The sequence below is a fragment of the Hyaena hyaena genome, unplaced genomic scaffold, assembly GCF_003009895.1.
Source record: "Hyaena hyaena isolate Hyena2069 unplaced genomic scaffold, ASM300989v1 scaffold_480, whole genome shotgun sequence".
Lineage (NCBI taxonomy): Eukaryota > Metazoa > Chordata > Mammalia > Carnivora > Hyaenidae > Hyaena > Hyaena hyaena.
The window spans coordinates 1,323,661-1,344,771 of NW_024081108.1; the positions used below are offsets into that span (position 1 = coordinate 1,323,661).

At 38.2% G+C, this 21,111-nt stretch overlaps 1 protein-coding gene across 1 annotated transcript; it reads right to left on the reverse strand.

Moving 5' to 3' along the window:
- Positions 1-623: 623 nt before the first annotated feature.
- Positions 624-19,931, reverse strand: ADH4 (alcohol dehydrogenase 4 (class II), pi polypeptide). The gene is made up of 9 exons (XM_039254245.1): positions 19,881-19,931; positions 18,586-18,687; positions 17,400-17,541; positions 15,085-15,172; positions 12,334-12,565; positions 8,210-8,470; positions 4,075-4,210; positions 3,241-3,379; positions 624-1,039 (listed from the first exon to the last, which is right to left on the reverse strand). Exons 1-9 carry the CDS (start codon positions 19,896-19,898, stop codon positions 1,015-1,017), a joined length of 1,143 nt encoding a protein of 380 aa, XP_039110176.1. The 5' UTR covers positions 19,899-19,931; the 3' UTR covers positions 624-1,014.
- Between the last annotated feature and the right edge of the window lie 1,180 nt (positions 19,932-21,111).

Sequence of the window (21,111 nt, forward strand, 5' to 3'; positions counted from 1 at the left end):
TCTAGTAAAATTTTTTTATTTATGGAAAAATTTAAACATACAAAAGTACAGAGAACAGTATAATGAAACTCTGTACATGTATATTTTTAATAGTTTATTTTTTTAATTTTTTTTAATTTTTTTATTTTTTTTACAAATAGTTTATTGTCAAATTAGTTTCTACATAACACTCAGTGCTCATCCCCACAAGTGTCCTCCTCCATGCCCATCCCCCCTCCCCCCCACATCCATCAGTCCTCAGTTTTTGTCAGCATTCAAGAGTCTCTCATGGTTTGCCTCTTTCCCTTTCCCCCACCATTTCCGCCCTTCTTCTCCCCTTGTTCCTCCGTCAAGTTCCTCTTAATCCTCCTATACGTGCAAACATATGATATTTGTCCTTCTCTGCCTGACTTATTTTGCTCAGCATAACACCCTCAAGGTCCATCCATGTTGCTACACATGGCCCTGGAAAGTCAAAGAGCCTTCTTGGATAGAGTTTATTTATTTTTGAGACAGAGAGACAGAGCATGAGTGGGGGAGGGGCAGAGAGAGGGAGACACAGAATCCGAAACAGGCTCCAGGCTCTGAGCTGTCAGCACGAAGCCTGATGCGGGGCTCAAACCCATGAACTGTGAGATCTGCACCTGAGCCAAAATCGGATGCTTAACTGACTGAGCCACCCAGGCACCCCAAAACTCTGTATATTTATCACCCAACCTTAAAAATTATAAACATATAGCCAATCTGGCTTTACTTATTACCCTTCATTCCCACCTCTCCAGAATGAGTTTTAAACAATTCTCATCATATAATTCTATTTCATAAACACATCAGTTATCATAATTACTAAACAGGAAATATTAATCATTTCATGGATACAAATGCTATAATGTTTATAACTATTTGATGTTGAGATATTTAACTGTAAATAGTTGTTTAAATTCATGGCAATTCTTGGCTCATTGTTATAGGATATAAATTAACCAGATAGGTTCAGAGTCAGTCAGATAGTATTCCAGTTTGTTCCTCGTGTCTTCAAAAGGTCAGGACTATTCGAATGCTGTTAATAATAAAAAGACAATAGTTAGCCTAATTTTTATGGTAAATTTAACTAGAACCCACAAATACTTTCTGTACTTTCATTTCAGGATTTGGTTTTAATCTTTCTTTATAGACACCTACTTTGCTAAGCCTAGTTTCTTTTATCTTGTCAGCCTCTTCCATTTGTGGATTTAATAAAACCTTGTATATGGTGCTAGTAAGCTGTGAAGAATGCGGGACCCTCACCTGACCCTGGGTGAGGCCCCTGCTGCCCAATGATGCTGTAGAGTGGGACATGATAAGGTTGTAGTGAGGTGTCTGTCTTGGAGTAGTCACTGCTTGTTGTGTTGGCATGATGCATTCTGAGAACCTAAGTATTCTAAATCTTGGGTAATCCCTTCAACATGTAGAAGCAAAGAAAGGGATAAGCCTCAGGACAGAGAATTCCTCCTGTTGGCCCTTACTGCTGGAGCTGTGAAAGCCCTGGCATTGGCAATTTGCCAGCATGAATGTATTTTTCACCTAGCAACTGTAGCTACATCTGTCTCCCTGTGGAAGGAGAACCTTTGTGTCCTTTTCTTAGCAGCAGTCAGGGTCACTGCACCTTAAAAGACCAACTGGGTGTTGCATTCCCTCTACTTTCTCACTGCCATGCAGTTGGTACGGTAGGAGGGCCTATCCTCAGTTGTGCTTCCTACACCCATGTGTAAGTGCCATGCTCTGCTTTCTCCAATGTCACCTTTCCATCTGTGTGGGCGGGACTGTGGTCTTCTCGGTGAGCCAGAGGGCAAGTAGGGGGCCTCATTCAGGTATCTAGCCTTGAGCCTTCTGTTCTATCACTGATTACCAGGCCTACTTTAAGAGTATGGAGGACTTACCCAGCCATTACTAAAGTAATTCACCATTTTACATTTGGCTGCCACTTAGCACTCCTTATGGGTATATTCCATGGCTGAGAACTCTAGGGGAAAGAGGGTGGTGGTGGAGGGGCTATGAGTTTTAGGTTCTAAGGCTCCAAACTCCAACCAAACTCCTGACTTAAGGACCACTTCTTATGAGGATACTGAAATTGTGTGAGATATTGCAGAGTTTATACACTAAGTTGCTTTGTGTAGCTTAAGTAATTCTTTTTCTTTTTATTGAACTTCTTTTTGATATATTGCCACTAATGTGTTTGCAAATTAGATAGTTCATGTCAGTAGAAATCATTTCTGAGGTTTCTTTCTGAGGAAGTAGCCTGGGTCCTCACACCATGAACCTATTTTCTTCTTTTGGAACATTCATTTTCTCCTCCAAACTCCTGTCATTTAACTTTAGGTCCTCCCCCACCCTCACTCCCCATTTTGTGAGTGAAATTTGTTTTTGTTTTTGTTTTTTTTTTTAAATTTTTTAATGTTTTATTTATTTCTAGGAGAGAGAGAGAGACAGCGTGAGCAGGGGAGGGTCAGAGAGAAAGGGAGTCACAGACTGAAACAGGCTCCAGGCTCTGAGCTGGCAGCCAGCACAGAGCCCGACGCGGGGCTCGAACCCACGAACCGCGAGATCATGACCTAAGCAAAAGTCGGACGCTTAACCAACTAAGCCACCCAGGCACCCCTATGCCTGATCATTTGAACCAAAATCATTGATCCTAGTCTCTCCTGCTCCCCAGCTGCTATGGATCCCCCAGTTGGGACATTTCTATAAATTAGTTCTTAGGGTCTACACCAGTGTCAATGCCAATATAGCTAACATTGTGGTTCAAAATGTATCTGAAGGGAGACTGGTGACAAAGCACGAGAATAAGAGCTAGGGCCACTCACTGCTCAGGCATCCATGGTTTTCACGTGGTTCTGATAAGGAAGGGCCTGGAGTGGGCATCTTTGTTAATTGCAGAGCATAATGATGCCGAACCCAGGGCTATATTGCACCAGAATGACCTGACATTATACTATGGAAACCTTTCTTTCTAGGGAGCTACCCCAACTGAGTAAACAGTTGCTTGTGAAAGGGAAAGTCTGTCGGTTTCTATCACCACTCTGTTAGAATGGTGTATGGCAGTGTACATTATAGAAATAGAGTAGAAAGCTCTTCTTTTCACACATGGCCACTCTTTAATCTTTTAAGTATGTGTGATGATGTAGAAAGTGTCAGAAAAGACAAACTGGTTGGTTCTTAACATCAAATAAAGAGTCATCGTAAAGGTTTTTGAACCACTTATCCCTCTGTTCATTAATTTACCTTTTGCCTTGGTTCATTAGGTCAAATGCCTCATTGATTTTGTCAAAAGGCAGGGTATGGGTCACCAATATATCCAGATCAAATTTCTTATTCTTGTAGTCAGTCACCAGCTTTGGCATAGAATCGATGCTTTTCCAACCTGTAATTTGGCCAAAATGCCAAGTAAAGACATGAGTTGGACAAGAGGTGGTTTAGTCAGTTTGTTGAGCGAATGAAATTATTAGGTCAGATTTGGGTTGTTTCAAACAGATTATCCTTTCCATCTTTGATTTCCAAAAAAAAAATTTTTTTTAACGTTTATTTATTTTTGAGACAGAGCACGAGCGGGGGAGGAACAGAGATAGAGGGGGACACAGAATCCAATGCAGGCTCCAGGCTCTGAGCCGTCAGCACAGAGCCTGATGTGGGGCTTGAACTCACAAACTGCTAGATCATGACCTGAGCCAAAGCTGGACGCTCAGTCAACTGAGCCATGCTGGTGCCCCAGATTTTCTATACTTTTATTTACTTAAAAGTTTTTCTTAACAAGGAATGTTAAGATTAGTTTCTGTTTCTAGATAAAGAATTATCTTCGTTTGGCAGAATTTACCTTTTGTTCCTCTTGTGTTGGTTCATTTTAATGCAAAATGAACTTCAGTTTGCAAATTGTCATTATCCTTCCATACAAACTTTCTTTATTCTCAAACAATTACTAGAATAGCTTTTAGGCAGTCTCTAGATATGTTATTAGGCACTCGATATTTAAACAATATTTTTTCTTTTCCATTCAATAATTTCATTATAAGAATTTAAGTACCACTTTGGAGAAGATTAAAAGAGGGGGGAAAAACTGACCACCAAAGCATGTTCCATTTACGGTACGGCCCATTATGAGCTCCACTGGAGATACAGTCAATCCTCTCATTTCAGAGTCTACCCCGATGAAAGTACATGTTCCCCAGCCTGCTGTGGTACAGTCTAGGGCTGCTCTCTGGAAGGTCAAACAAAAAGGGTTGTTGAGTAAGTAGAAAATGTAGAACAGGAATCCTAGTGTAGGTATGCACAGTGCTTTAGAGCAAAGGTATACAACTCTGCATATGGGATTATTCAAGCCAAAATGGCCATAATATTGTTCATTGATGCTTGAGGCCCCACTGTTCTGTTTCAGATAGAACATTCATTAAAATTTTGAGCTTCATCCAAAAAGATACTGAAAAGAAACAATATATTATTTTCTTCTGTTTTATACCATTGTTGTGCTGAACCTGGGATGTGTATCATTGCCTATCAAGAAAAATAAACATATGCGAAGTTAGGAAAGATCTCTAGAAGATATGATAAACTCTAATCAAGTTTTCGATGATCTGGGTATGTACTAAAACATTTGTAGTTCTACATGCATAAAACCAATCTTTGAAGTCATGAAGAGAGGATGAATATGCATTCATTAGAGCCCAGGAAATTAGGTACACACTGTAAACTTAATAGGTCCCAAGGTGGGATAAATAAAACAATGCTATTTAAAAGAGAGGACAAAACAATTCAACAGAATCTGACACTGGCTGCTGCTCAAAAAACATTTCATCTGCTTCTCTACATTATTTAGCTCTGACAGTTAGGTAGATTTATGTAATTAATTCTGAGTCATGGGCTACAGGCAGAAATGATGTGTGTGATTTCATAGACAACACAGAAAAGCCGTCGTGTAACCTGCTAACCGTTCCTTCTCCTGCCCTAACAAACAAGATAATCTCATGGTGAGATTGTGAAGCCACAAATTTGAACTTGACTGAGCTTTGATTGCTGGCAGAGTCACTACATGGAAAACAGTGGCCCAGGTAGTTGCTTTGGTATTCTTATGAGAGAGGGTTATGTTAACCTACTGCAAGTTTGGGGTTAAAAATGCCAAGGATTGAAAACATAAAGAAGTTTGAAAAAGATACATCTGTGGGCAGCCATTCTACAAGAAGCCATTAGATGAACATTTAAAATCTTTTGAGACTAATCTTAAGAAAAGTGTAAACTTTGTTTTAGATCGTTTGACACAGTCAGTGCTCAACTTAATTCTGACCTGTTGTGGCAATTTTTACTTTTACATAAGTCCCAATAGGAAGCACAGCTTTTTTTTTTTTAATCACTGATCAATGTGTTAAAGAGGCAATTTGAAGTACAGTAAATTCTCCCCCTTCTCTGTCTGTCTGTCTTACTAGTGATGGAAAATGCAGTGGCCTAGAACTTTTAGAATGTGTTTTCAAATTTTTATTTGAATACATATTTATTCTTTTGAGAATTCATGACATTAAAATTTTTTTAATGCTTATTTAGTTTTGAGAAAGAGATAGAGAGAAACAGAGTATGAGTGGAGAAGGAGCAGAGAGAGACACACACAGAATCCGAAGCAGGCTCCAGGTTCTGAGCTGTCAGCACAGAACCTGATGGTAGGGCTCAAACTCACAAACTGTGAGATCATGACCTGAGTGGAAGTCAGACTCTTAACTGACTGAGCCACCTAGGCACCCTGTGAATTCATAACATTTCTAAATAGCCACTCTTCTACTGTGTGTAGTTTTTATTGGGTGGAAATATTTTTGTTTATGCTGTATAGAAAGATCACTGGAGAGGGGAAAATCCATAGATACTACTTGTTACCTGAAGGTAGCTCTTTACATTGACTCCTATTTACTATTTTATTTAAAAAGTTTTTTTCCTTTCTTCCTTTTCTACATTTCTGGGGCTTTGCTCCAAGCAAGGAATTAATCTCTCTAATGATGACTTAAGTAAAATTGAGTATTATATGCAAAACAGGGTTTTATTTAGAAGTCTCTCATAATTTTTTATGAGAATTACTTTTACTTTTCAAAACTTTATAGTATTGTCAATTACTGTAACTTCCTCATTGTTCTGTTGGGTTCTTAAGGCTGCTTTAGTGCACCAGTGGTCATTGAATTCAAGTTCACACCCATTACTGGAAAATCCTCTACAACTGAGAAATTATCTTTCCTTAGTAATGAAAACTTGGTGGATGGGTAGGTAGCTCATCTTTTTGTGATTAAAATAAATCTGTCCTTTATTTGGATTCTTTGGTATAATTCTATTCCATAATTTAAAATAATAATAGAACCTGACAAGTTTTAGTTCAGAGGTGGTTCTCGACTTGAGTAATTTGTACAAAATATTGATATCTGGGCCATAAACTCTTGAGACTGTCCTGGGGTATGGTCCATTCATTGGTATTCAACAATGACAATAACAACTCCCCAAGCATATCTAAAGTGCAGTCAGTGTTGAGAATCTCTGTACTAGAAAAATAAGGTCAATGGGCTGAATTGAAGTGTTTGTAGAAAGTTTGAGCTGTGGAAAGTGGAGGAATATGGTAGCACATTGCAAGCTGCAGATGCCAAGGACAATTCAAAAAGCAGGGTCTGAAGCATTGAACACAGGGGAGCACGTGCATAATAAGGAGCCTTAGTGTATGAATTGTCAGTAATAGCTGACATTTATTGAGTGCTTATTACCTACCAGGCCCTCCTTTAAGCAGTTACATTATTATAATGAAAGCATTCTGAGAGGAGAGACCGAGGTAGGGAGCCTGCTGCTCTCCGCAGCTATTCCCCATTTCCATTCTCTTCTGGGAAATGCATCGATAGGGTAAGAACCAAGGGGAAGAAATGTCTAAAGTGTGCTGCTCAGAGGCTGAAGTACAGAATTCAATTGTTTAAAAAATTTTTTTTGTAAAAGTTATTTTGAGAGAGAGAGGGAGAGAGAGAGAATCTGTGCACGTGCAAGTGGGAGAGGGGCAGAGAGAGGGAGAGAGAGAATCTCCAGCAGGTTCCACACTGCTTTATTTTGAGTTGGCCAGTGCAGAGCCCAATGTGGAGCTCAAAAAAACAAAACAAAACAAAACAAAACCATGAGATCATGACCTAAGCCAAAATCAAGAGTTGGGCACTTAACTGACTGAGCCACCCAGGTGCCCCCAGAATTCTGTTTTTTATAATCATCCTAGAAGAGGGTTTTGGGAGCCAAGTTGAATGAAGTCATAGATAAAAGGGCATAGTGTCATAGCTACTCCACAGATCTCACACATGAAGAAAACTCCATGGGCAGATCATTAGTTGATGAATTCTTTGGTCATCTCATAAAACAAAACAAAACTCAACTTAGTGTATTAGCACAAATTGGCATGAAGTGAACATTCGCTGGAGAATGAGACTGGACAGTCTGGCAGGCTAACTTCTCTATGTGTTGTCGGTGTGGTTGATTTACCCTGTTTCTTGAGTAGAATAGACAGGGCTGGCTTTGTGGGCCTGCAGCCAGTGCAGTCGCTCAGGGCCCTGTGCCAAGAAGGGACTGCAAATTATGTAGCTCGTCTTGAGAGAGAACATCTGAATGATACAAAATTGTTTAGGGAAAAAGATCTACCTTTTAATTTTGCAGTGTATGTGTGTGTGTATGTGTGTTTAATATATTGAAAATTTCACATGATTTCGATCTTATTTTGCAGCCCATTTACTGAGATCTGATGGACAGAACTGGATTGCTCATAAATTGCCAGCCTCTCCCTTCTCTGATTGTAGCTGGGAGTGGATACCTCCAGCTGTCAGAGGTGACACGTGTCCCTCTGTCTCCTTCCTTCTCTAAATCTGCCTTTTCTGTTTTTTTCTTTCTCATTTCTCATAGGCAGAATTCTTTTAAAATTTTCATTTCTAAGTTTTCTCTTAAATTTTGCTTAATTTCATGTGGAAGAATACACAGAAATATTAATAATCTATTAAGTAATATTTGTTATTGAGTATCAATAACAATTCATCATCATAATCTAATAGCTAATATTAATAACTATTGTCTATATAAATATATAACTTACACACATATATAAATATATTAATATTAAATACAAAATAGCTATATCAATATACATATATTGCCAATGTTTATTAATGTTAATAAATAATAACCTATTATATACTATTATTAAAAATATACATACCATGGCTTCAGGTCCACCTGCACAGTCAAGGGCAAAATCCACCCCTCCGTTGGTCATTTCAATGATGACCTCCTGGATGGGTTTATGTAGGTTTCTAGGATTGAGGCAGTCAGTGGCTCCAAGGGCTTTGGCCTTTGCAAACTTCTCACTGTTGATGTCAATAGCTATGATTCTGGAAGCTCCTGCTACTTTACAACCCATTATAGCAGAAAGACCAACACCTCCTAGGCCAAAGATGGCACAAGTAGAACCAGGGGTCACCTGCAGACAGGAAAATCATAAATTAACTTCTTTAAAAATGTTTTTTTATTTTTTAATTTTTTAGAGAGTGTGTGTGAGCTGGGGAGAGGAGGCAGAGAGAGAGAGAGAGAGAGAGAAAACCAAGCAGGCTCCACACTCAGCATGGAGCCCAGTGTGCGGACTTGATCCTACGACGGTCAGATCATGACCTGAGCTGAAATCAAGAGTCAGGTGCTCAACTGACTGAGCCACCCACGTGCCCCCAAGTTGACTGTTAAAGGAAGTGGTCTTACTTTTTTCAAATGGAGAGAGTAAGATGGGGGCAGGAGCATATAAATAAAAGACTGTCTATCATAAAACTGAATGATGTAGCCAGTGGGGGACATCTGCCAATGTAAAAATGGATGAATCCAATATAATAATTGGCTAAATTTGGAGAATCATTTGAATGCCATTAGGATGATCAGCTAATAATAAGGAATAAGCCCAAGTGAAAATAATCCTCTTGTTTTCCTGTTCCCTTTAGTGTTGTCAGAACAAAATTTTAAAAGCCACGCATTTTAAAGGGTTGATTGATTTCCTTTTTAAGTAGATCAGAAGTAATTTATATTTTTAATATGCCTTATTTGGTTGTATTAGTGTTATAGTCAGTTTTGAATGAGCACCAATATTCCTCTAAGTGTGAATTAACTCACGTTCCAAATCGCCAATTAATTTAAATGGAATGAAATCCAAATTTCTTTTGGTTTTCTATATTTCCTTTTTGTTTTTCCTATATTGTATAATTTATAATCTTCCTTGATTGGTTGATTTTGTATTTGTGTGTGTTTCTTCAAAAGACTATAAGTTCTTTGAAGTCATATTTTCTTTCACATTACAGAGTGTTTTATGTGTTGGTCATTAATAAATGTTCGTTGCATCGAATTAAATAGAAACTGAATATACAAGATGATAAGGAAAGTTGTTGTAACTAGAATATGTTATTCTGTAGACTGGTATAGTGGCAAAAAAATACTACACAGAGAGACGCTTAATTAACATTTTCTAATGATGATGGAAACTGTTAGAATTAAAGCATAAACAAAAGGGAAAGAGGAATCTGCCTAAGGGAAGTACTGATACATTCTAAATTGGAAACAAAACTATTAAGGAATAGAGAGAATGTGTATCTCTTACTTTAATTTATGCATGATATTAGGCATGCATTACACTGACTTTTGCTACTAAGGAGGAAAGAAAATATAATTTTTACTAACATTCAAAATGTTGTTCTATATACACAGTGTGCTATTTACTGTAATATTGTGCCATGTGTTTAGTATTTGTCCAAATATGTTTCCCTACCGACTGTGTTCAAAAGTTTGCCTGTGTCATCAAAAGCAGAAATGCATTTTTCTTATTGAGGCATTGTTATACACAGCTCCCCACAGTATAAATTGAATACACTGTATTACTTGTATTAAAAAACTGGACCACTGTGTGTAAAAGTGCCTTTGATTGTGGTACTGGGGAGAAAGGTCACTCTAAAGTATTCCTCCCCCCAATTTGAAAATAGAATAATACATAGTGGATGATTATCTATTTGCAGAAAACACTGTTAAAAGACATTTTCATGCTTCCAAAGATCTCTGTGAAATGTGATTAATGTGTCAGTAAAGGATACTAGTAAAGGAATTAGGACTCCTGGGTGCCAGTTTCCCAATAATTATACAGAGTTGTGTCATCACTTTTCTTCCCAGAAGGCAATTAAACTTTATTAAAGCTCTGGCCTTTTGGCTAGAATTAGTGATATTTCACTTCCCTTAACTTGTTCCTATCAGATTCATTTCTCTTCTCTAAGCATCCTGTGAAGTGGTTTAGGTGTTCCTCAACAGTGAGAATAGGTCCTGGAAATTGATGTCAACTTGGAATGGATTTAAAAGAAAATTGTAGCTGAATCTCTAGGGTTAATTAATATCCTTGAAGAAAGACTAGAGTAGTAGAAGGTGATAGTCTGTATGGAGTCCAGACAGGAAGGAGTGGCTCAAAGAGCAATAATTCTTCCAGTGCTATCTACTGAGGTTACCAAGGTTACACCTGCTTTTAACTGCACTCAATTAACACCTTTCCTCCAGGAGCCGTTAGAATGTAGTCTGACTTCACATACTATTTCTAATTTTTATCAATGAATAAATGAATGAATTTTTTGGAGGGAGATAATACACAGACAGCCAAAGGTAGCATTCCTGTCTGCTTGGTTGATATAGTTCTCAGTGAAAAGTCTTCTCTTGATATTCTGCCCACTAGATAAGCCTTTCATTTTGGTTAGGCTGAGTGTATTTCCTTGACACTCTAACACCTCTAGGTAACCTGACAAAAAGGAGTATTTGTATTGCAAACCTGAGAACCAAGCCTTAGTAAGATTTTTAAGGGTTGGACACCTGGATGTCTCAGTTGTTAAGCATCTGACTTCTGCTCAGGTTGTAATCTCACAGTTCGTGAGTTCAAGCCCACATTGGGTGAGCTCGAGCCCCACTTTGGGTTAGCCCTGATTCTCTCTCTCTCCCCTGCCCCACCTCCTCCCCGCCACCGGCTCTTTCCCTCGTGGGACTGCCTCTTGTGGGATTCTCTCTCTCTGCCCCTTGCTCACTTGCACCCCCCCACCAAAAAAAAAAAAAAAGATTTTTTAAGTGTTGTATGTGAACCTGGCTTCATTCATTCATTTACTGAAAAATTATTAAGCTCCTACTATGTGCCAGGCACAAGGTTAGGCCCTGGAGACATCACAATGAACATGAGAGAGTTGTTGCCCTCAAGGAGTAAATAGTCTAATAGGAAGGAGAAATAAATGGGAAATTTCTCCATACTGTGATAGGAAGGAAGACAGGGATAAACACAGATACTTCAGGGAAAACTGGGCAGAATACCTAATGCATGTACAAGAGGCTGGAAGGTTTCTGATAGGAGATGGTAAAAAAGTAGAGTCAGCCAGAGGAGGTAGGGAAGCTTTCCAGACACTGTTGTTCGGAGCCAGGTATGGAAATTCCCAGGGACACAGTGATTAGAGTCTGGAGACTGAGGGTCAGGCCTGGGGGAAGAGTGAGCCTGCAAAGGGAGAATTAGGGAGAATCACGGAGAATCACTAGCCCTGACGGAAAAGGGGAGTAATGAAAGGGGAATGAAATCTTCAGATTTATTCTTTAGAAAGACCACTCTGGTTGCATTTTGCAGTTTGAACTCGAGGGACGAAGAGTGATGTCAAGGAGGTTCAAATAAGGGGGTTGTTTGAGGCATCCAAATGATAGTGACATCTCTCCAGTCTTTCATTAAAGTTTTGTGAAAGCTTCTAAATCCCACTATGGGATTTCAGGGATGCATACCATCGGGGCTGCCACCTGAGACACTCCCTTGGAGCCACAAATGGGCAGGATGAGAAGCAGAGATGAATTACCACAGTTTGAGGCAGAGAAATCTGCAGGGTCAAGGAGAAAGCAGAAGTGGCTATATGGAGATGGCTGGGGATTTCTGTAGTTTCGGTTGCCTCTTGGCTGGATCTGCTGTCCCAGGATGAACATTGCTATTTAGGAGCCATTTTTAAGCATGCTGTATTTAAGGCAGGGATGGTCTATATCAGGATAGGGAAAAGAAATTAACCTCAACCAGGTGCCAACTACATGCCAGCCGCAGGCGAGGTATCTTATATATGCTATATGATTTAATATCCCCATAACTGTTTGTAGGAAATGTTACTGCAGAGAGGGAGGAGTAGAGAGGTTAAGAACTTGCCTAAAATCACAGAGGTAATAAATTACAGAGCAAGGGCTTAAAGACAACAGATGATTTATCACTCTGTTTCCTAGTAACTTCTATCTTATGCAACCTGGTGATTGATTACCCACTTTTACCTTGGCAGTGTTGATTGCAGCTCCGTAGCCAGTTGAAAACCCACATCCAAACAGACAAACTCTCTCTAAATTTGCATCATCATCAATTTTGGCAAGATTTATATCTGACACTACGGTGTATTGAGTGAAGGTACTGGTTCCCATGAAATGGTAAATTGGTTTTCCTTTGCAGGTAAACCTGCTGGTTTTGTCATCCATTAGTTCTTGATCAACAATAGGATTTTTGACTAGACTAGAAAATTAAAAAAAAAAGACACACAAAGGAGAACGTAAATGAACCACTGATTATACTCCTGAAAATATTTCTGGGCATTACGTGTTTGTTATGACAATTTTATGAGAAAAATTGAGAAAATGACTTGAGATTTTTCACATAAATATAATCAGAAGTAGTTTAAAGATAATAAACTTTTTGTTGAATACTTTTTATGGGCCAGAAACTCTCTTAGGGATTTACATGTATCAATTCTTAAAAAAAAATTATAATGGAAAAAGCTATATAATGGAAAACTATACATAAAAGTAGAAAGTCTAGGTTGTTGAATATCTGTGCAACCATATCCCACCTCATGGCTGATGTCATCTGTTACCTGCCACCCCCACCAGCACCCACTCTCCTCATGGGACTATTTTGAATTAAACCACAGACATTACTATTTCATCTGTAAATATTTCAGTATGTATCTCAAAAAGATAGACCTTCTAGGTTGACGAATTGCATTTGGTTGATATGTCTGTTAAGTCTCTCTGACTTTATAGATTCTCACTTCTCTCCTTATTTTTTTTTCTTTGCAATTCATTTGTTGAAGAAACAGTCATCTGTTCTGTACAGTTTTTCTCATTCTGGATTTTTCTGATTACCTTCCTGTAACTGGGTTTTAACATGTTTCTCCATTCTTGTATTTCCTCTAAACTAGTGTTTTCAATCTGGTTGATTTAATTCAGGTTTTATATTTTTGTAGGAATATTTCAAAGGCAATGTGTATTTTCATCTGGAGGCACATACGACCTTATTATCTCTCTTTTTGTAATGTTAGAAAGAATTTATGATTATAGACAAAATCTCTTATTTCATTAAGAGTTTGCAAAAGGGTATATTAATTCTTTAAATACCTACAACAATGCTGTGAAATAAGCATTATTACTATTCCCATTTTATAGACAAGGAAATTGAGGCATAGTGATTAGATGTAAGAGTAGTATAATTTTGGCTTCTGAAATAACTAGTTTCAATTAGCATTAAGGACAAATAGGTTTTGGACTCCTGAGTCTGACTGCTCGTGTTCAAAATCTAGTTCTTTTTTTTTAATTTATAATTTTTATTTATTTTTAAGAGAGAGAGAGACAGAGACAGAGGCAGAGGCAGAGTGTGAGTGGGGGAGGAGCAGAGAGAGAAGGAGACAGAATCTGAAGCAGGCTCCAGGCTCTGAGCTATCAGCACAGAGCCCGACATGGGGTTTGAACTCATCAACCATGAGATTATGACCTGAGTCAAAGTCGGACACTCAACCCATTGAGCCACCCAGGTGCCCCTCAAAATCTAGTGCTAAGACTTTTATCTGTGTGGTCTTGGAATAAATTACTTTACTGAGCCTCATTTCATCCCTCTCTCATCTCCTTTGGAGGTAGCTACTATTTTGAGTTTAGCATTTATCATTCTAGTGATGTATTTATACCTTTACTACATATACCTGTAACCATAAATTACACTGTATATGTTATTGTTTTAATATGATATCTTACTAAACATATTTGTCAGCAACTTGCTTCTTTCCCTTAACATTATGTGAGATTATTCTGTGTTGTTGTATGTAGATCAAGTTTAGCCCTTTTCAATTGTTGTATAGTATTCCATTGTGTTACTACAGAGCACTTTCTTAATCCATTCTCTTATTGGTGGACATTGAACTATTTTTTTTAATAGTTTATTATCAAGTTGGTTTCCATATAACACCCAGTGCTCATCCCCACAAGTCCCCTCCCCCATGCCCAAAACCTCCCTTCCCTTCTCTCCCACCCCCATCAGCCCTCAGTTTGTTCTCAGCATTCAAGAGTCTCTCATGGTTTGCCTCCCTTCCGCTCCCCAACTATTTTTCCCTTTCTTTTCCCTCATGGTCCTCCATTAAGTTCCTCCTAATCCTCCTATATGTGCAAATATATAGTATTTGTCCTTCTTTGCCTGACTTATTTCGCTCAGCATAACACCCTCAAGTTCTATCCATGTTGCTACACATGGCCAGATTTCATTCTTTCTCATTGCCATGTAGTATTCTATCGTATAAATAAGCCAGATCTTCTTGATCCATTCGTCCGTTGATGGACACTTAGGCTCTTTCCATGTTAAGGCTATTGTTGAGAGTGCTACTATGAACATTGAGGTACAGGTGCCCCTATGCATGAGCACTCCTGTATCCCTTGGGTAAATTCCTAGCAGTGCTATTGTTGGGTCATAGGGGAGTTCTAGTGTTAATTTTTTGAGGATCATCCACACTGATTTCCAGAGGGGCTGCACCATTTTACATTCCCACCAACAGTGTAGCAAGGTGCGACATTGGGCTATTTTTAATTGCTGTTATAGATAATGTTGCAGTGAACTTTCTAGCGTATGTTTCTTTGGGTAATTTTGCAACAGCTTCTTGGATACACCCAGGACTAGAATTCGTAGATAGAAACTTTATCTAGGTATTGCCAGTATATTTCCCCAGGTATTTGTACCAATTCATATACTTACTAATAGTGTATAGAGCTTACCTGAGTTTTGTACAGAAATTTGTAAGTGGGCTCAGACAGAACTTGCATTTTCTACATTGAGGCATGTAGAGTGGAATTACCTTGTCACCTGGAAAGAAAGGCCATGCATTGGATGGTACCTAAGATATAGCTTGTAAATAGTTTCTACCACATGCATTGGTGAAATCATCATTCTTCATGGTATACATTTTATATTCGGCAGAAAGTATAGATGGCTATAATATTTTGTTGCTCTACAAGATTGCTGATTCCCCCAATCATTGAATATACTGGCTTGTTTTTTGTTTTTGTTTGTTTCTTTTTTTTGTGGCAGGCAGTCAGGCAACAAATCTGCATTGATACTACTAGCTGCAGAGTCCTGTCTGCGGCTATGCTGTTATTGCAACTCTCTGCATCGTGACTATTATTATTATTATTATTTTACATTTCTAAACACCCTGTATGGAGTAGAGCATCCTTATAAAATAGGAGAGGTGCACAGCAACAGACAGGATATGGGGATTAAACTTTACATCATTGCCATGTTTCACCATTTAGTTCACTTTCAAATTTTCTATTTTTCTACTTTTTACTCAAATTCAACTTAATTATGGCTTCTTTCCTCTGATGACCAAAGTCCAATAATGATAACTAACATTTTTTCAACATTTAGTATGTGCTAGGCACCCTTCTAACTGCTCACCCATATTATCTCATTTAATGTTCAGAACTGTCCTTTGAGATGGGTATCTTTTCTCTCCACTTTAGAAAGCAGAAATCTGAGCTGTGTCACAGAAAAGTGACTTGACTGGTGGAGGTCACACAGCCAGTAAGTGGCAGAACTAGGACTACATTGGCCAGACCACTTCATGGATGCAAAGGTTATGGGAGCAGTTTGTTTCTCTGATCTTGTTTGGAATGGAATCTAATATACTTTTACATTTGGAGCATTCTCATTAAAGGAGGAAAAAATGATATAATTCATCCCACTTGACAAGTGAGTATTATAGAGCCCGTATTCCAGTATTTTGTGAATATGTTATACAATGGTAGGTAAAAAAATCTCATTGGCATGTTCCATTTACATATTATTTTTATGTTACAAAGTTTCAGAAAGACACATAAGCTAATATTGACATATATAATATTTCTCACTTAAGCTGACTGTACATCCTCATTCTTTTTTTTTTTTATGTTTTATTTATTTCTAGGAGAGAGAGAGAGAGAGAGAGAGTGAGCAGGGGAGGGTCAGAGAGAGAGGGAGTCACAGACTGAAACAGGCTCCAGGCTCAGAGCTGGCAGTCAGCACAGAGCCCGACGAGGGGCTCGAACCCACGAACCGCGAGATCATGACCTAAGCGAAAGTCGGACGCTTAACCGACTAAGCCACCCAGGCGCCCCAAGTACATCCTCATTCTTTAAATTCTTTGTAATATTAAATTGTTTTTTATGTTTTATTTAGAGGAGGTTGTTATATAAATGTTTATTTGTGCCACTTTGTGTGTTGCTTCACAGGACAGTTTCTCAGTGCTACGTGTGAATAAAATGACCATATTTTACAGATTTTATCAATTCTGATTTCAAATATTCTGTCTTATTGTTAGACTGTGATTGCATGTCTTAGTTTCTTTGGAAAAGATGGTTCCCCTATATAAATAAAGATCAATATAATATATACTCCCTATATAAGTAGAGATCAATATAATATATGTCCCCTATATAAATAGCATGCAAAGCCAAGATTATATCAGTCCCTGAAATACCCTGACATTTCCTTTTTTTTTTTTTTTTTTACAAATAGTTTATTGTCAAGTTGGTTTCCATATAACACCCAGTGCTCATCCCCACTAGTGCCCTCCTCCATGTCCATCTCCCCCCTCCCCCCCCCCTACCCATGAGTCCTCAGTTTGTTCTCAACATTCAAGAGTCTCTCATGGTTTGCCTCTCTCCCTTTCCCCCACCATTTGCCCCCTTCTTCTCCCCCATGGTCCTCCATTAAGTTCCTCCTAATCCTTCTATACGTGCAAACATATGATATTTGTCCTTCTCTGCCTGACTTATTTCGCTCAGCATAACACCCTCAAGGTCCATCCATGTTGCTACACATGGCCAGATTTCATTGTTTCTCATTGCCATGTAGTATTCCATGGTATAGATAAACCACATCTTCTTGATCCATTTGTCCGTTGATGTACACTTAGGCTTTTTCCATGTTTTAGCTATTGTGGAGAGTGCTGCCATGAACATTGGGGTACATGTGCTCCTATGCATCAGCATTTCTGTATCCCTTGAATACCCTGACATTTCCATTTAACTGGTATCAGGAAAACACATACCTGGTTTGAAATTGGTCACTCCTGACCCAACACTTTCCACAATTCCTGCACCCTCATGGCCGAGGATCACTGGGAAGAGGGCCTCTTTAAATTTAGGATTGATAAGATGGGCATCAGTATGGCACAGGGCAGTGGCGACTATCTGCAAGGCAATCAGAGACTTGAGTCTTGTTTCTGTCATTATGTCATTAGGGTTGTCAGGATAATTTTAGGCCCAATGTCATCTTGAAACTTTACAACATTCCTAGAGCTCAGTAAAAAAGTTAACATTTTTTTGGGGGGCGGGGAGAACAATTAAAATATCAGCATATATTCTTTTACTCTAAATAATAAACCTTTCTTTTCTTTCACTGTCACTGGAAAATCATACAAAGAGATAGAAGTGGCAATTACTGTTTTTAAGAGAGGAGAAATCAAGGTTAGTAGGGAAAGAGTAAACAAAATCTTTCAGGCAGAGGGAATGCAGGGAACACAGGTTTCTAGGGCTGGTGCAAATTTTGTTGAAATTACATGAAAGGAAATAGAGGTAATAAAATTTTTATAGTTAAAAGAGAGATCAGATAAAGGAAAGTCTCAATTGCTAACATATCCCTTACTATTCAAGGTTTCATTGGCAAGGATATCGTATTCGTCCTCATGTATAAACCTGTGGTGTAGTTGCTCGCAGGAGGAATGTAAGCCGGGCCGGCTGTGGGGAAATGGAGATGTTGTGCCAGCTTTCAGTCTGTGATCTCTGTTGGCTCCGTGCTGTGTCTTTTTCCTGTTGACTCACGCCTGCCCGTCTTTAGGCACTGAAACCCTTAAACTGCTCTGGGCAGCAACTCAGGGCTTCCTTCTCCCTTGCTTTGAAGCAAATTTTCTATCTTCCTTTTCATAACACTTTGCAGTAACTAGCAACTGGAAAACAAAGAAAACCTAACCAATTCTAATCTGAAGTGAGTTCCTTTGTCTGATTCTCAGGGCTAATGATTAATTTAAGATAGTTCAATTAAATTTAAACCTGCTATTAATAACAACTAATATTTAATAATTATCCTGGGATAATACCTGTTTCTATATGGACCTAAAAATATGATTCTGCCACAGATGAAACTCCAGGTACTCTCGGTCACACCACGGAGACCCGAAGAAGCCAAATCTGCACTCAGTGCCCTTTCTGTACTATCTAGAAAAAGTCTCCACTTACCTGGACACGAACTTCATGAGCCTTGGGGGGAGCTACCTCTACTTCTTCTATGCAGAGGGGCTTGCCTGTTTCCCAGGCAACGGCTGCTTTGCATTTAATAACCTGAGAAAGAGGGAGAGATGGGGAAAGAGAAGGAGATTAATTGTATAATTAATATATAATTATATAAGATGTAATTAATTAATATTATATTTAAAAGTTTTAATATGTGTAACATTGAAAGAAGGTGGAGGCGAACCTGCGTGGCTGAGTTGGTTAAGTGTCTGGCTCTTGTTTTCAGCGCAGGTCATGATCCCAGGGTTGTGGGTTTGAGCTTTGTGGGGGGGGGTTCTGCACTGACAGTGTGGAGACTGCTTGGGATTTTCTCCCTCCCTTCCTCTGTCCCCCACTGCTCACTCTTTCTCTCAAAATAAATAAATGAACTTAAAAAAAAAGGGAATAAAGTGGAAAGAAACAAATCTATAGTCCTCAGTTCTAATGCTACTATTTTTGCTTAGGGTATGCTGTTCCTAGTGTTTAACCACACAAACACATAATTTTTGACAGCTGTTATGCAATATATATATATATTTATATATATATAAAGTTTATTTTTGGGAGAGAGAGAGAATGTGTGAGTGGGGGAGGGGCAGAGAGAGAGGGTTCTCAAGCAGGTTCCACACTGCCAGAGCAGAGCCATGGTGTTGATCCCACGAACCATGAGATAATGATCTGACTGAAACGATGACCTGAACTGAAATCAAAAGTTGGTCACCCAACTGACTGAGCCACCCAGTCGTCCCTTGAGTTTATGTTTAGATATCATTAATCTTATTGCACATACAATATAAGTTATGGAAAGTATCAAAGTACAAATAAGAACAAAAGAAACAAAATCCACCTATAATTTCATTGCTTATGTTATGATTTTGAGGTAAATCTTTTCAGTATTCCTAAATGGGATAATATTTTATGTAACATTTTATAATTATTTTTTCTACTTATTAATATACCATAAATATTTTCTTTATTTTTCTCTAACTTTATTTCTAACAAATGCAAATTGTATTTTATTGTTAATAGCATAGTTACTCAAATCTCTTTTTTTTGCCTTTGTAAATAACATTTAATTGACTTCTTTTGTAGTAAGTATTTTGGCAAATTCTCAGTAATTTCCTTAAATTCCTAGCAGGAGTTCACTTAAATTCTTTTGCTCAGTTTTAAAATGCTGCTTTCTGAGAGTAATTCTGAAGGAAGCTTCTCTTAGCAAAATTATAAAGAGACAAACGAGAACGAGAAACAGTATATTTGCTTACTTTGCCCTGGGTGCCCATTTTTCTTTGGCAAACTGGCGTTGGAAGTTTCTTTCTGACTTAAGAATCTCTTCCACTCGATCCAGGGTGTTCAGTGTCCTATAAAGATCTGCCTTTGAATAAATACTATTCCTGTCCTTTTAGTCACCAATCACTTTCCTCCTTTGCTGCTGTGATATGTAGCTCTGCCCATTTCTCATATGATTTGTACTCTCAAATTTCAGCTGCCAACTGCATTGCTCTCAGCTCGTATTTGAAAAAGATTTTTGTTTACTTTTTTCCTTTTATTGCAAAATACAAGATAATAGAGAAAAGTTCATTAAGCTTATACAGATGAATTAACACATAAAGGACATTTCTGCTGCCTCAGAATCCTTCCCGTATCCAGACTTCTCCTTTGCAAGCTTAGTAATCATTTCCTTGCATTTCTTTTTGTTTTATGGTTCTCTCTACAGTATAGTTTAGTTTTAGCTCTTAAAATCTTTACATGAACATGTGATAATTATTCTTGGAAACAGAGGTGCAGTGAATCATATTAATTATATCCAAGTATGAGTATTTAGTAGGTTAAGGGTTTAGAAACAGTATAAATTAAAGATAATTTTGTATTGATCAGTAAGAAAACAAAAAACCCCTAAAAACAAAACAAAATTTATATGAATGGAATCACAGTATAAGTATTATTATTTTTTTAATTTAAATTCAAGTTAGTTAACCTACGGTGTAGTCTTGGCTTCAGGAATACAACCTGATTTATCTGTTCCATACAACATCCAATGCTCATCCCCAAAATACCCTCTTTCATGCCCATCACTCATTTAGCCCATCCCCCCAACCACCTCCCCTCCAGTAACCCTCAGTTTATTCTCTGTATTTAAGAGTGTCTTATGGTTTGCCTCCTTTTCTGTTTTTATCTTCTTTTTCCTTTCTTATAGTATATGTATTCTTTTATGTCTTTTTTTCCTCTCAACTCCATGTTTGTGAGATTCATCCACACTGGGCTATTTCAGTATCATCCACTTTCCTTTCTCCTTTTTTTTTTTTTTTTTTGCTTATGATTAATCATTGGTTGCATAAAAATTCTTTTAATGTATTGTTGTACATGTGCTTAAGTTTCTGTGGGGAAAATTTAGGATTAATATGCAACCAGTACACCCTATTAAGGTGATGCCAGATGTTAAAATGGAGAAATCTTTGTTCCAGTTGGTAGAAAACTGCTTCCCCAAATTCCTAA

Coding starts and splice junctions, on each gene's coding strand:
- ADH4 (XM_039254245.1), bottom strand. Junction 17,542..18,585: donor CTCATGAAGTTCGTGTCCAG/GTAAGTGGAGAC, acceptor ATTGCCTTGCAG/ATAGTCGCCACTGCCCTGTG. Junction 1,040..3,240: donor CTAATGAACCAAGGCAAAAG/GTAAATTAATGA, acceptor TATTATTAACAG/CATTCGAATAGTCCTGACCT.